Source organism: Arvicanthis niloticus, chromosome 20 (genome assembly GCF_011762505.2).
Source record: "Arvicanthis niloticus isolate mArvNil1 chromosome 20, mArvNil1.pat.X, whole genome shotgun sequence".
In the NCBI taxonomy this organism is placed as follows: Eukaryota; Metazoa; Chordata; class Mammalia; order Rodentia; family Muridae; genus Arvicanthis; species Arvicanthis niloticus.
The window spans coordinates 48,262,597-48,278,269 of NC_047677.1; the positions used below are offsets into that span (position 1 = coordinate 48,262,597).

Genomic DNA, 15,673 nt, shown 5'->3' on the forward strand with positions numbered 1-15,673 from the left:
ACCCCCAGGTTACAAGCCAATCCCCTGACTAATGGTCACCAGTGCAGAGGGAAGCAAAAATTAAGTTTATGATATGACTCCTGGCACCAGCTAATAATGTTTAAGCCATAGTAACTTCCCAATTAGATGCTTGCACACTTACCCACCACTTGCTGCTTACTATAAAGCCTTGCCGTGGTACATATTTGGGACTCCTCACCACCAAAAATGTCCTGCAAGGCACGGTGCACTGGCCTGAGCTAGCTCAAATAAAAAGGCCCTACTGTGATTACATCGGATCAGTTCCTGTCTGGTTTTGGGGAATTGTTAACATTTCCCTGGCACTACAACTGGAAGATCCCATATTTGCACTGAGAGTTTGGGTGTCACTGTCTGTGTGAGTTACTGTGGTCCTTTGAATAAGATGACCCCCATATTCTCCGTCATTTGAATACTTGGTTCCCAGTTGGTGCTGTTAGGGGAAGCTTAGGAGGTGTGGCCTTGCTGGAGGAAGTATGTCACTGGGAGGCATGGTTGGAGGTGTGAGCTCTCAGCTGTTCCTGCTGCCATGCCTGGTGTTTGCTGTCATAATGTTGATGGACTCTAAACTCTTTGGGATCCTAAACCCCAGATAAACCTGCTATAAGTTTCCTTGGAGATTATGTTTTATCACAGCAACAGAAAAGTAACCAACACAGTTCCATTTTTCCATCACTGTGGCTGAATATCTGACAAGACACAACTTAGGGAGAAAGGGCTTATCCTGGGTTATTGTAGTCCCTAACACTAAATCTGTCAAAGTGGCCGCAGGCCCTTCCTTCCTGCTCCAGCCTACAGGCCACCTCAGTAAAATGTCCCACAGGAGCTGTCCAAAATGGGGGCTCCCATTAAAATGGCGGCTCCACTACATCTCCTCAGCCTGCAGGCATCACAGGAGCTGTCCATGGTGGCAACACCTTCTGTCCTGCTTCAGTCTGCAGCCTTGGTGAAACACTCAGGAGCTGTCCACAGTGGCATCACCTCTCCAGGCTCTTCCTGTCTCCAGCAGCCCCACAGAAATGGCAGCTCAGAAAAAGCCAGCTGCATCTGAGAAGGACTTCCCACACTAACCCATGAGCCCAATGCCAGGGAAAAGGGGGTGAAAAAAAAAAAAGCTAGCAATCCCTGAGTAGGAACATCTCATGACAGTGATCAGTGATGTGGTTCATTGACAGCTCTCTTTCTCTCTCTCTCTCTCTCTCTCTCTCTCTCTCTCTCTCTCTCTCTCTCTCTCTCTCTTTCTCTCTCCATATATATATTTCTCTGCTTGGAAGAGCCTCTCTGGAAGGATCACCAGGTAAGTGATGGGGATTTCCTCTTTGGGCTTGCAGGAACAATAGAGATGCATCTGGCAGGATCCAGATGAAACAGATATCTAGGAAAGAGAGCTAAGGAGCCCTCTTGGGTTTAGAGCTCAAGAGAAATGTAGACTAGCATGATAGAATGACATGAATAGAAAGAGATTTCAGAAGAGCTGACAGCTTAGTTGTAGAATCAGGCTTGTAAAAAAAAGATATATAAGTTTAAAAACATAGCCAGGCGGTGGTGGTGCACGCCTTTAATCCCAGCACTTGGGAGGCAGAGGCAGGCGGATTTCTGAGTTCGAGGCCAGCCTGGTCTACAGAGTGAGTTCCAGGACAGCAGGGCTACACAGAGAAACCCTGTCTCGAAAAACCAAAAAAAAAAAAGTTTAAAAAAATAATGTTTTCTTGCTGAGCTGGCAGATTTTACCTCGGATTATGCTCCAGTATCTTTAGTGCTATAAATATTAGTTAATTTAAATGGTCACAGCCCTCTGTGTAGGACTTTGGTCTCCTGCAATACAGAGCCATCCACAATGCAGAGCAACAACAGGCTTATGAACAGGACTTTAAGGCAGACTATGCTGAATACTGCATCCTGCATGCCCATGTCAGGGCTGCAAGCCACAGGTTCACTGAGCTGGGAAGAGAGATTAAGAGACTTCAGAGAATTAACTCAAGAACACAAGCTGCTAAAAGATAAGATAGTCCAGGAGTATAAAGGGTTCAGGGGACAATACCCAAGTTACAGGAGAGAGATGCATCCCTGTTCTGAAAGTGGAAACTTCTGGTTCCTTCAGAAAGTCAGTTATGTCAAATGATGTTTTATAAGCAGACACAGGTGAAAAAAACTGTTTTGCTAAAGCAGACACATGAAAGGACACATGGTGTTTATAAGGAATATAAATAAAACCCAGCAGACAGTAGACGAGGCTGCATGGTATTGGTCAACCTTACCATTGTTTATTGGTCATTGTTTCTCCTGACTCCATAGAGAGAAACGCACCAAAACTCTTCTGGTGATGTTCTGGCTGTTTCTTGCTGCTTGTGCAGACTTGGGCTGATTGGCAGAGTGAAGTGGAAGTTTCTGGATGTGTCATCTGATACAGGCTCAAGTGGAGTTTTGCTCAGACAAACTCATGTGGTGTTTTATTGAGGCAAGACTTATGTGAGGACATGTGATGTTTGGAGGGAGTATAACAGGACACAATGGACAGTGATGGCAGGCTTGCACAGCTGACTTTGCAATGCTACGTTGGTTTCCTGTCTTCATCTTCACTGATCTTCACTTTGTTGAGAGAGTCATGGCAGAGAACTTTTCCTGGTATCCCTGCTGGTCCTGGTCATTCTTGCTGACTCATGCCAATTTGATGGAGGCCTGACAGTTCCTGCTGGGTTGTGCCCCAGCTGATGATTCCTGTTTGCTATCCAGACACTACTGACCTGGACTGCTGGTATCCTGTCAGTTGGAGATTGAAATCACCCCAAGGTACTACTTCTAAACAGCAAACAGCTGAGCCTCCTGGCTTCTTCTGGATCGAGCTGCCATTGCTGATTCTTGTGAACTGAACTGCTGATATCCTGACAACACAATCTGGATTTGCTCCAAAGAACCATTTCTAAACAGGTCTGCTTCCCCATCCCAATAACCTTTCTTTTCCACTTTCCTGTGGGTAGTGAACTAGAAGAGAGGTTAAACATTTAAGAACCCCTATTAAAAATAGGTTTTGAAAATCGAAGCCAATAATCTCAGCTGTGGATTTGCTCCTGAGAGTTCAACAGAAAAACATATCCTATACCTAGGAACCCTGGAAAGAAGGAGAAGCAGAAACCACAACAGTAGCATGGCTACAGGGAGTGCCCAGGGCAGCTTCAAGACTGCATCATTAGTAGCTAAAACAAAAGGATGGGAGGAAATGTAGTGACTTATCTTGTGTACCCAGGACATTGAAGGATCCCCACTGGGGTCTCTGATCTTTAGACCTAGTGACTCATAATCCTGGAAACAGGACCAGGCTCAGGGTCTCGGGTATAGGATGTGATCTGTCTGTTCATCTCTCATCCCTGTGTCCTTGTGATCACAGACTCTCAGCATGTGCTTCATAGTGATGGAGAGAGCAGAGACCAGAGGTGACACAGCCCATTAGTGACCCCATCAAAGACAACAATGGACTGAGCACACCTGGGCACCTCATCCTGTCCCAAGAGATAGACACAGCATAGTGACACAGATTCTGGAAGGTTCTCCATCTGCCAATTTATTTCTTCAAAAATCTCTTAAGTATTCTCAATTCATGAAATTAACTAGCAGCCAACCCTCAGGTCAAGATGTTAACAATCAAATTCACATTCAGATTCTTATTCTCAGTGTGGAAGTGAGAAGCTGCAGCTCAGGGCAGCATGGAGCTGACAGGATGCAGATGTCTCCCAGTGCTTGGCTGGACCAGTAAGGTTGGCTGTGGAAGGGAACACAGGCAGTGCAGGGACAGGGTTCTGGTGTGCAGGGGCAGGCTGAGCTTCATAGTTCTTCACATGAGCCCACAGGATCACAGGGAACATCAGACAGTGTTGCCTAAAGAGAACTGGGCGATGTCACAGGAGAGACCTCAACACACTGCTGTCACTCAGTTCACTCCAGGCTGCTGTCTTCATGCTAGAGAATGAGAGTCATGAACCATCACTGTGAAGACAACATTCCAACAACCCACCACTCACAGGGGATTCTGGAAGTCCCTGAAACCCAATCATGTCCACATTGCCTCTCCCCAATCAACACTAGAGTGTCACCTTCACAAGCTGGAAGAGACATATCAGAGCTCTGGGAGCTGTCCCTGCCTAGGGTAAAACAAAACAAATGTATATATATTTGTGTGTGTGTGTGTATGTATTCATATCAAGGTACAAGTGACAGCTACAGAAGATTTCTCTGGAGGAGCTATTATGGATTCCCAGAGCTCCCATCATCCCCAGCTTCACTCCAATGGCCTCAGGGATAATTCTGTCCCCCACACTAACCTGGAGCTGGAGCATAGTCTCCTCCTTTTCCACCTGTGAGAAGAAAAGCTGTGAGAGTTCAAGGAAGATCCTGACACTAGAAGTTTCCAGAACTGACAGCAGACCCAGTTGCAGACAGCAGCAATGCGGGGGTGTGGATGTGTTTCCCATTAATGAGCAGAGCACACTTCTAAAGGAGGCTGAGAGAAAACTCAAACCCTGCCTTTTCCTACCTGTGTTTCTCCTCCTTTTCATCACAAAAGCCACCACAGCTCCAATGATGGCCACAGCTCCAAGGACAACCAGAACAGCAATGATCACCATGTTAGAGTCAGTGGATGAAGGAGTGGATGGAGGAGGCTCTGGAAAGGACAGATACAGGAAATGAAGGTGAGGGTCATGACCCCAGCTCTCAGCCCTGACCAGCTCAGGGTCTGCAGAAGCCTCCAGCTTTCCTTGACCCCAGCTCTGCACCTACACCCTCCTTACCCCATCTCAGGGTGAGGGGCTCAGACAGCCCCTCATGTTCCACATGGCAGGTGTAACTCTGCTCCTTCCCAAGAGGCACCACCACAGATGCCCACTTCTGGAAGGTTCCATCCCCTGAAGGCCTGGTCTCCACAAGCTCCATATCCTGGGTCAGGTCCTCCCCATTCAACTGCCAGGTCAGGGTGATGTCAGCAGGGTAGAAGGCCATGGCCCAGCACCTCAGGGTGACTTCACCTTCAGATCTGGGGTGATGGGTCACATGTGCCTTTGGGGGATCTGTGTGGAAGATTTAAGAAATCCCACAATTAACAAGACAAAGTGAAATCTACATAAGACTCAGCTAAATCAATGATGACACTGAACTATGTGTCTGACACTTCAACTGTCATTGCACTAGTGACCAACAGGCAGAGCTGGTCCCCTCAGCACAGAACTGCACATTATCCTGGGAAACTCAGAAGCTAAGAGGGAATCCACATGAGCCAGTGGGTCAACATGGCCGACCTTATGTGATGTTCTATAGCAGGAGATAGGAAGTCACAGAATGGAAGAGGGAATGGAAAATAAGTAATTTAATATGTGTTTGTCTTCATATCTATATTAGAAATTAGAATCATATGCTCCTGAAAGGGAGCCACCATTGAGACTCAACCACTGCGGTCATCTTGCTGACCAGCATAACCGTCAGTCTAAGTGAACAGCCATCACACAGTGTGTAGCAGAAATGTGGTGAACCTCTGACACTCAGCCAGAGAAAATGACCCCCAGCCCCTGCCTCTGGGGTGAGAGGTACAGGTGTGTTACACAGGATCCCTGGAGTGTGCTGTGGACCCCAGTGCAGCACTCACTGGAACACAGCAGGCTCACAGGGTGTGTGGATCTTCCCTCTCACTCCAGCCCTGGATTGCAGAAGACCCTGTCTCTCAGAAAGTCCAGTTCCTGATTCATTAGGGAAACACTGTAACTTGTGGGGGCAGAGGAAGAGCAGGAGGCTTCTGGATGTTTAGTTCTGACAGGAAACAGTCTAAGCTCACAAGAATCTCTCCTTTAGCTGGAACCCTGAATTAAGTTGTGTAATCATCCAGTCTGTGGAAACTGATACAAGTGATAATACAAGGGCCTGGAGAAACAGGTTCACTCCAGTGCAGACAGAAACTGACTGGAAGTAAAATAATGCCAGAAGAAGAGGGAGAGAGGGAGGGGGAGGGGGAGGGAAAGGGAGGAGGGATAGTGAGGGGGAGGTGAGGGGGAGAGAGGGAGGGAGAGGGGTGAGGGAGAGGGAGAGAGGGTGAGGGAGAGGGAGAAGCAGAGTGGGGAGGGGGAGTAGGAGGGGGAGGAGGAGATGGAGAGAGGGAGAAAGAGGGAGAGAGGGAGAGGGGAGAGGAGGGGGAGGGGAAGGCAGAGGCAGGGGATAGAAGGGAGGGGGAGGGGAGGGGGAGGGAGGGAGAAGGGAGGGAGAGGGGAGGGGGAGGGAGGGAGAAGGGAGGGAGAGAGGAAGGAAGAGGGAGGGGGAGGGAGAGGGGGAGGGGGAGGGAGAGAGGGAGAGGGGGAGGGGAGGGAGAGGGGAAGGAAGAGGGAGGGGGAGGGAGAGGGAGAGGGGGAGGGGAGGGAGAGGGGAAAGAAGAGGGAGGGGGGAAGGGGAAGGGAGAGAGGGAGAGGGGGGGGGAAGGAGAGGGGAAAGAAGAGGGAGGGGGGAAGGGGAAGGGAGAGAGGGAGAGCGAGAGGTAGGGGGAAGAGAGGGAGAGGGGGAGAAGGATGGGGAGGGTAGGGAGAGGGTGAGGGAGAGGCAGAGAGGGGAGGGGGAGCTGGAGGGGGAGGAGAGGGAGAGGGGGAGGGAGAGGGGGAGGGGAAGGGAGAGGGGGAGGGGAAGGGAGAGGGAGGGGGAAGGAGAAGGGAGGGGGAGGCGGAGGGAGAGAGGGAGGAGGGGGGAGAGGGAGGAAGAGGGAAAGAGGGAGAGGGGGAGGGGGAGGGGAAGGGAGAGGGAGAGGGATGGGGGAGGGGAGGGGAAGGGGTAGGGGGCAGAAGAGGGGTAGGGGGAGGGGAGAGGGAGGGAGAGGGAGAGGAAGCGGAATCAGAAAGAGGTCAGAAACAAGAAAAGAGATCCCACAGTTTACATTGCTCCAGGTTACCCCATAAAGGCTCACGTGACCATTCAGCACTGTGGAAATAGACAGAATTGTGTTGTCAAAGAGATGAAAACTCTACAGACAGATAGGGATCTGTGAGAATGTGTTCATGTCGAAAGTTCTAGAAACTGGGGGAACCAGCCTAGTGTAGGGGAGTCCATGTCTCCCACTGGGTAAAAGAGACTTCCGGTCCTGAGGTGTAGACTTCCGGTCCTGAGGTGTAAGTGCTGACACACTCAGCATGACAGGAGTCAGTGTCCACAGACAGTGGGTGTGGGCAGAGAACCAGGCCTGGGAGAGGCCATGGCTGACAGCAGGGAGAAGCTGCTGTTACTAAGTCAGGAAACTCTCTCCTTCCCTCCTGAGACAGACTGGGAACTGTGCAGGGAGAAGGCTGAGCCCTGGGAGAGTCAGTGCAGTCATTGTGATGAGGATCAGGACACCCAGGGACACTCTCTCCCCTCTGAGACAGGGGCATCACCCCAGCTGAGGGTTTCTTCTTCCCCAGGACTGAGCCCCAGCCCGAGGGCAGAGGGAGGAGCTGCCCGCGGCCCTGCACCTGTGCGCAGCAGCGTCTCCTTCCCGCGGTCCAGGTGTCTGAGGAGCCACTCCACGCACTCGCCCTCCAGGTAGGCCCTGTATATCTCTGCTTCACCAGCCTGCTCCCACTTGCGTCGGGTGATCTGCGCCGCCGTGTCCGCCGCCGTCCACGTTTCCAGGTCATCGTTCAGGGCGATGTAATCGCGGCCGTCGTAGGCGTACTGTGTGTACCCGCGGAGGAGGCTCCCGTCCGACCCCACGTCACAGCCGTACATGCGCTGGAACGTGTGAGAGCCTGCGGGACCCCGCGGTCAGCCCCGCCCACCCGCCCCGGCCCCGCCCGCCCGCCCCGGCCCCGCCCACCCGCCCCGGCCCCGCCCGCCCGCCCCGGCCCCGCCCACCGGGAACTTCTTCAAACTGAAAGGGAAACCGGTCCCGGGTCGGTTCTGCCCACGAACCTCGGACTTGGGACCCGGGGCGTCTCCGGCCCCTGTGTCGGGACGTGGAGGGGTCGTGACCTCCGACCCGGGGTCACTCACCGCCCTCGCTCTGGTTGTAGTAGCGGAGCGCGGTCCTCAGGTTCACTCGGTAACTCTGCTCATGTCCCTTGGCGTTCCGTGTGTTCAGCTCCCAATACTCCCGCCCCACCTGCTCCATCCACCGCGCGCGCGGCTCCATCCTCGGATTCTCCGCGTCGCTGTCGAAGCGCACGAACTCCGTGTCGTCCACGTAGCCGACTTCCATGTACCAGGGCTCCCCGAGGCCGGGCCGGGACACGGCGGTCTCGAAATACCGCATCGAGTGTGAGCCTGGGGGCGGCGCGCGGTGAGACCCCGACCTCCTCCCGGGACCCCGGGCGGGTGCGCGGGCCGGGAGGGGAGCCGGGCGCGGGGATCGGGACGCGGGTGGAGAAGGGGCGGAGGGTCCGGTGGGCGACGCGGGGACGCGGCTTCCCGGTGCCGCCCCCGCCCCTCCCCACAGAGCCCGTTTCCCTCCCGACCCCGCACTCACCCGCGCGGGTCTGGGTCGGGGCCAGGGCGGCCGCCAGCAGCAGGAGCAGCGTGCGCGGCGCCATCGTCCCCGTCTGCGATCCGGGGCGTCTGAGTCCCGCGGGCTGCGTGGACTTTATAACCAGTGCCCGCGGCGACGCTGATTGGTTCCCCGGGATCGCGTCATCCAATGGGGGTGAGACCTGACAGCGCGTCATCAGTGTCCGGGCGGAAGGACCTGGCCCAGGTTAGGAGCAGAAGCGAAACTGGGGAGATGGGGAATCCCCAGCCCTGGGCTTCCCCACCCCTGACCTCACCGCCTGGAGACTAAGACTTTGAACCCTGTGCTGTGGACAGAGCTGTTTGTCATGGTGTCTCCGAGTTCCGACCCAGGAGCTGTCTGGACACCAGGAGAAACCCACAGGCCAGATTCTCTGTGTCCTCTCCTCCACCCTTCCTCTTCCTTCTCTTCAGAAATCAGACCCTGGAGTCTTCTAGAAGAAAAGCCACTTCCGGGAATACAATGTCAGTACAAGTGGTCGGGGATGCAGTGGAGAGATGCTTCTCCTTAAATGGAGTCGCTGGGCTGCAAGTCCCACACGGACCCCACAGAGTCCAGGCTCTGTGTTCACCTGCAGTGGGCGGCTCACACTGCCAAGCCTGACTGTAAAGAGGACTTTGCCTCTTCCCTCAGGATCTGTCTTCTCAGACTCGGGCTGAAACACAGATTCGTCCTGTTTCTTCCCAGATGAAGCCTGTGTAGCTCCAGATGTATGTATTTTATTTACAAGGATCTTCATTCTCAGTCCTGAGATTGTCTGTGTGGACCTGGGTCATTGTCTCTGCACTGTAGACCCCCTGTCCACTGGGAAGAGGGTTTGGTATCAAAGGGAACATAAATCACCCCATTCTCCATGTTTCCTCCCAGTGTTCTGCAGTGTTTATCTAAACGTGGTTAACATTAGGAAGGGTAGGGTGGTGTATATCTGTAGTGTGGGGTGTCCCATGCACCCCCATTTTTAACTTACAGGACCAATAGGCAAATCCTCCATAGGTGTTAACGTCCTTAAGGCATGATGTGTCTGATTGTCAAGGAAAGCAAGCAAAGGAACCAGCACTGGAAGTGGCATTTGTGTGTAGGAATCATAATGGGTTTCTGACATCCTGCTGGTGAGCAGTTTCCAGTCCCGATTATCTGGTTCTCCCCATGATATGGTTCCCTGACATTAACAAGCAAAGCATAGTGTTAGCAGGAGTGGGGGTAGCTCCAGCATGGTGTTAAGGAGGGTAAAAACAGCCATGAGAATGACACAGAAGGAGCCTCGTGTGGGGTGGGGGAGGGGGTGGAAACAGCTGCATCGAGCTGTGTCAGTGAGGACATGAGTGTCCTTCCAGGTGATCTGGTTGTGTGCCCTCAGGTGCCTGCATGGTCTCCTGTTTGTTTTCTCTGTGATCCCCAGGTGTGACCTCTTTCCGACTGGAGGGGTCTCATCAGATATTGCAGGCTGGCCCCCAGACAGGGTGAGGTTGGTCCTCTGGAAAGATACAAACAAATCCCCTTCTTGTAGTTAATAGGTAACCTGACCCTCTCCAACACCTGTCAAATGGGTCCTTCCATCTGACCAGGATGGATAGTGGTGGTTGACTCCAGTGACAGACAGTGGGAGGTTTGTCTTGGGTAACATAGATGTTGAACACATTCAGTGTGAATAATCCCAGGTTTAATTTGGTAGTTGGTGGTAGGAAGCCTTGTGTATCATTAATTATTTTCTAAAGTATTTGATTTGTTCTTTCAATGACAGTTTAGTTCTGAGGGTTGTGAGGGACACCAGTGTGGTGGACAATTTTTCAAGACTTGCAGAAATTGTAGAATTGATGGCTGTTGAATGAATGCAGGTCCAGTATCAGCTTTGACATGGAGAGGGACCCCCATAATAGCAAAGATGGAGAACATGTGATTAATTAGGTTTTAAATGAGAATAGGTATCAACAGTAACAAATACAAATTTTTGTGTGTATGGAGTGATGGGATGTGGGTGACGTCATTCTTGCAAGAGGGCATTAGCCTGAGGGCCTCTGGGGTTGGTGCCCAATTGTTGTGTAGCAGGGGTGTGAATTAGGGAGGGACAGGAGGAGCAAGTTCTGAGGATGTGCTTGAGGTATTTTATGGGGGCATTGGGGAATTTGAGCTGTAGCCCCTTTGGGTTAATATGGTTGTCTGATGGGAGTTCTTTAGCAGTGAGGGGTGACAGAGTGAAGGCCCCAGGTGTAACAATCTTACCAGCTGATCTGTGGCCATCAGAGACAGCTCTGGTGAGGGATGAGTGTGACCACACATGGCTGACTAAAAATGGGATATGTTCTAGTTTAAAATATTTTTGAAATCTTAATTAATAGTTGGGAAAAAGGGTCCCCACCAAGTCTGACATAGGAGCAGGCTAGCCACGGGAGGAAGTTGACCGTATAACTGCTGTCTGAATATAGTTTAGCTGGTTCTTTTAGATATGTTAAGATCAGAAAGATGGAATACAGTTCTTTAAGTTGGGGAGATTTATCTGTAAGAGGGGAAAATGTGACCAAGAGCCCGTGTGTCTTTGGTATACTGTGTAGACAGCATCCTGTGGCTCTCCATCTGTAAAAGCTGTGGGACTTGGGATAGCAGACCAAGAGAACAGTGGAGAAGGAAGCCACCTAAAGACTGGTGTTGCTGCAGGAATTTATCTTTAGGGTAATGGTTGTCTGTCTGTCCTGGGAAGCCAATGAGGCTATTAGCAAAAGAGGTGTGGTTTCTCAGGAGCCATTGGATGCCTGAGATGGGGAAGGGAAAACAGAAATCAGTTGTTTTTTAATGTATATGATGAGTACACTGTAGCTGTCCTCAGACACACCAGAAGAGGGCACCAGATCTCATTATAGATGGTTGTGAGCCACCATGTGGTTGCTGGGAATTGAACTCAGGACCTCTGGAAGAACAAGCAGTGCTCTTAACCTCTGAGCCATCTCTCCAGCCCAGAAATCAGGTTCTTTACCTACAATTTATAAGGTATGCTCTCTTCCTGTCCTAACAGTGGATAAAGATTAAACCTCGGTTAGTAGTTGAGGCGCAACCCATGTTGGAGCATGGAGCCATTCTAGCATCCCCTGAGGTTGATGTAAGGCTCCAAACACTGTGGGGAAGAACTGAATGTAAAACCTGGATTGGGTGTTGTGGATCATAACGAGCCAGGTGTTTCTAACATGGTCTTTAGTAGAACAAAGGATCCCTCTGGCTGCTGGCATCAGGGAGAGCAGAGAGAAGGGGTCCTTGTCACCCTTAAGTAAGAAGTGTGATTACCTCATTGGTACGGTGAGCCAAGACCTAAACCAATTATTATTGCCTATGAAGCTTTGAGGGGTTATTTAGGGTTAATGCACTGGGGAAGTCACTGACAGGTGTAGCTGGCCAGACTGAGGGTACACTGATTTGTCTTTCTAGAAATGTGATAGGACCAATAAGTTGAATCTTTCATTTTTAAAGATTTATTCTATTTTATGTATATGAGTACACTGTAGCTCTCTTCAGAGACACCAGAATAGAGAATTGGATCCCATGACATATGGTTTTTAGCCCCCATGTGGTTGCTGGGAATTGAACTCGGGACCCCTGGAAGAGCAGTCAGTGCTCTTAACTGCTGAGCCATCTCTGCAGCCTGAACTAGTTCAATCTTTTTTTTTTTTTTTGAGACAGGGTTTCTCTGTATAGCCTTGGCTGTCCTGGAACTCACTCGGTAGACCAGGCTGGCCTCGAACTCAGAAATCCGCCTGCCTCTGCCTCCCAAGTGCTGGGATTAAAGGCGTGCGCCACCACCGCCCGGCGAACTAGTTCAATCTAACTGTGGATAATAAAGCCTCTTTCTGTTAGGGCTTTTATGGCTTGTTGTTTAAGATTCTCTGAGGTTAGGGTGTGATCTTGCCTTCTAGCTTGTCATACTAACAGGTCATCCAAGTAATGAAATATTCAGAGGCCTGAGTTAAAATGGATTTTAATGCACCAGCTACAGCTTCTTAACAAATGGTGGGGCTGTTGGCCATGCTTGAGAGAGTTCCCTCCACTCAACCCTATCAGCTGGTCCTGAGGCATTGACTTTATGTACGAGACAGCAGTTAGGGGGTTAAATGGTCCCAGGCCTGGAGTGTACATGAACAGTCCTGCTTAAAGCAGCCAGGGGGGAGTGAAGCTTAGTAAATACCTGTGGAGAAATTATACTGGCCGAACAATTGGTGTGAGGCAGTGATGTCATTTCGTCACGGGGAGAAGTGGGATACACATAACTATGTAAATATATTATGTCCATTTTTTCTTTCCCAGACCTGTTCCCAATGTTTCTCTGCTCTGGCTGGGGTTTGGGGGAGGTGCTGTAGATGTGTTTCTGCTCAGATGGAAGGGGATCTTGGGACTTGGAAGCCCAGGAACCACACAGCTCTGAGGTGGGACAGTGTCCCTGTGGAAGGGCATCCTGAGACACAGGGGCCCAGTATCCACACAGCTCTGAGAGGAAGCCCCCTCAGCAGAGGCATTGCAGCTCTCAGGGGAGAGTCTCCCCAGCTGAGCGCAGGATCTAAGGTGCCTCAGTCCACATCTTCCTTCTTCTCTTCATTGCTGTGTTTCTTCTTGTCTTCTTCTGATTAGAGAGAGAGAAAGTCACACCAGGCAGCAAATCTCATGAAAGAGATTTATTGCAGGATCCAGGGTGTGGAGGGACGAAACCAGAGATCGTGGCCTTTGCTCCCAGGTGTGGGCAGCAGGGAACTGGACAAAGGGTGGGTCTCATGTAGGATTTCTGAGAGGGCAGGGCTTCTCAGGGCAAAGATTTCCAGAGTAAGGCTTGATGGGATTTCAAGTCCTCAGTTTGGGGTGGGTCAGGGATTGGTGGGTTTTCCTGTTCAGGGATTAGTGGCTTTTTTTCACCCCCCTTTTCCCTGGCTCCGGTCCCATGGGTTAGAGTGGGAAGTCCTTCCCAGCTGCAGCTGGCTTTTGCTGAGGCGCCATCTCTTGAACTTCAAAGTCATCTCCTAACTTTTCAAGGCATCCAAAAATGCCCAGAGGCTTTAGAAGGGCCCGTGATGAGTTTCCTTTCCCAGATCTGCTCCCGGAATGACGACACTGGGACTAGTTATTCATTAACACATGCCTAGGCCATAAGCTGTGGCTCATGCCCTGACTAGGTTTGTCTTAGTCAGGATTTCTATTTCTACACAAAACATCATAACCAAGAGGCAAGTTGGGGAGGAAACGGTTCATTCAACTTACACTTCCACATTGCTGTTCATCACCAAAGGAAGTCAGGACTGGTACTGAAGCAGGTCAGGAAGTAGGAGCTGATGTAGAAGCCATGGAGTGATGCTGCTTACTGGCTTGCTTTCCATGCCTTGCTCAGCTTGTTTTCTTATAGACTACCAGCCCAGGGATGGCACCACCCACAATGCCCCCTCCCCCCAGCCCCCTTGATCACTATTTGTGAAAATACCTTACATCTGGATCTCATGGAGGCATTTTCTCAACTGAAGCTCCTTTCTCTGTGATAACTCCGGCTTGTATAAATTGACACAGAACCAGCCAGTGCACCTTGAGAAAGAGGGTGTGGCATATTTATAAATGGATGCAGAGGGTCTGCCACATGCTGGCTGGCATCTTCATTCATTCATCATAGTCTGTCCAGTTGCACAGTCTGCAGGCAACAAGCCGGGTTACACTAAGCACCAGGAAAGCCAGACTTAAGTTTAAAGCAGTACAGCTACTGTTTCTGGGGTGTTCTCTGGATCCTTGTAAGTGGAAGGGGATTTCTGTGTGCATCTACAGATGCAGGGTGAGTCTCGATGGCACTGGTGTGGTACAGTAAGGTTCCCTGAGCATCCTGCACCTCCTTTAGAGCGTTTTCACATCAGAGTAACCATCAGCAAAGGTGGGCTGATAGGAACAGCTCCCTTGTAACCCATCAGCCCCTCCTGCGGTTTTCCCTGCTTACAGCTTGCTAAATTCAAATGTGCACCCACATTGTGTGACAGGATTGTCCTGGTAGACTTGACACCCTCCTCTCACCCCAAAATATGAACCCACAGCAGGCAAAAGTAACAATGGCACCAAAGACCACCTTGGTGAGCCAGTGAGACTTTACTGGGTTACCCCGAGTACAGGTGATTGTGGTGGTTTGAATAAGATTGGCCCAGGAGGTGGCACTATTAGGAGGTGCAGCCTTGTTGAAGTGGGTGTGGCTTTGTTGGAGGAAGTGTGTCACTTGGGGATGGCAATGAGACCCTCCTCCTAACCATACTAGGTCTTCTCTTAGTGGCCTTCAAATGAAGATGTAAAACTCAGGGCTGGAGAGATGTCTCAGAGGTTAAGAGCACAGACTGCTCTTCCATAGGACCTGAGTTCAATTCCCAGCAACCACATGGTGGCTCACAACCATCTCTAATGAGATCTGATGCCCTCTTCTGGTGTGTACTCCTATGTATAAAATAAATAAAGAAGAAGAAGAAGAAGAAGAAGAAGAAGAAGAAGAAGAAGAAGAAGAAGAAGAAGAAGAAGAAGAAGAAGAAGAAGAGGGGGAGGGGGAGGAGGAGGAGGAGGAGGAGAAGGAGAAGAAGAAGAGGAACAAGAACTCTCTGCTCCTCCAGTGCCATATCTGCCTGGATGCTGCCATGCTCCCGCCTTGATGATAATGGACTGAACCTCTGAACCTGTAAGCCAGCCCCAATTAAATGTTGTCCTTATAAGAGTTTCCTTGGTCATGGTGTCTGCTCACAGCAGTAAAACCCTAAGACAGTTACTTACAGGAGTAAGGGGTGACTCAAAGGCAGCTCACACAACCCGGGTGAAGACTCATGACAGCTGGGACCCGGGAACTCTGAGAACCTCCTCTGGGCCGCTGGGCTGCTGGGTTGCTCTGAGTCCTCCAGAGGTGACTCTGGGAGGCGATGCTTGTGGATCGAGCCAGTTTCACTTTCTCAGAAATGTGCTTGTTTACATCCTGAGTCCAGCCTCCCCCCTCACCTCCTGGGGGATGTCTCAATTTCTCTGCTGTCCAAAAAAGCTGCAAGCTCTGGGAAGATGGCGCTTTAGACGCGAGCTGACCTGGCTTCCCTGCTTCACTGCTGTTGTTACCCTCAAAGCTCAGGGTAGGCTGCAACACTGATCAGGATGTGTGGTTGCAGTTCCACACATGGCCTGCAGGCG

The 15,673-nt window shown here is 50.9% G+C and overlaps 1 protein-coding gene and 1 long non-coding RNA gene across 6 annotated transcripts; one reads left to right on the forward strand and one right to left on the reverse strand.

The window, feature by feature from the left end:
* Window positions 1-3,551: 3,551 nt before the first annotated feature.
* LOC117724484 (H-2 class I histocompatibility antigen, L-D alpha chain-like) lies at window positions 3,552-8,690 on the reverse strand. 5 transcript variants are annotated; one of them, XM_076916600.1, is made up of 8 exons: window positions 8,480-8,690; window positions 8,008-8,277; window positions 7,488-7,763; window positions 4,803-5,078; window positions 4,547-4,675; window positions 4,335-4,367; window positions 4,107-4,154; window positions 3,552-3,972 (listed from the first exon to the last, which is right to left on the reverse strand). In XM_076916600.1, the coding sequence occupies exons 1-8, from the start codon at window positions 8,673-8,675 to the stop codon at window positions 3,968-3,970; spliced, it is 1,233 nt and encodes a 410-aa protein (XP_076772715.1). In that variant the 5' UTR covers window positions 8,676-8,690; the 3' UTR covers window positions 3,552-3,967. The 5 variants fall into 5 exon arrangements, with proteins under 5 accessions (XP_076772715.1, XP_076772714.1, XP_034380231.2 ...); XM_076916599.1 differs by having other exon boundaries at window positions 4,335-4,382; XM_034524340.2 differs by lacking the exon at window positions 7,488-7,763 and having other exon boundaries at window positions 4,335-4,382.
* On the forward strand, window positions 8,580-15,513 carry LOC143435195 (uncharacterized). The gene is made up of 2 exons (XR_013105268.1): window positions 8,580-8,704; window positions 8,815-15,513. It is a non-coding gene; the product is annotated as an uncharacterized LOC143435195 (long non-coding RNA).
* The last annotated feature ends 160 nt before the right edge of the window (window positions 15,514-15,673 follow it).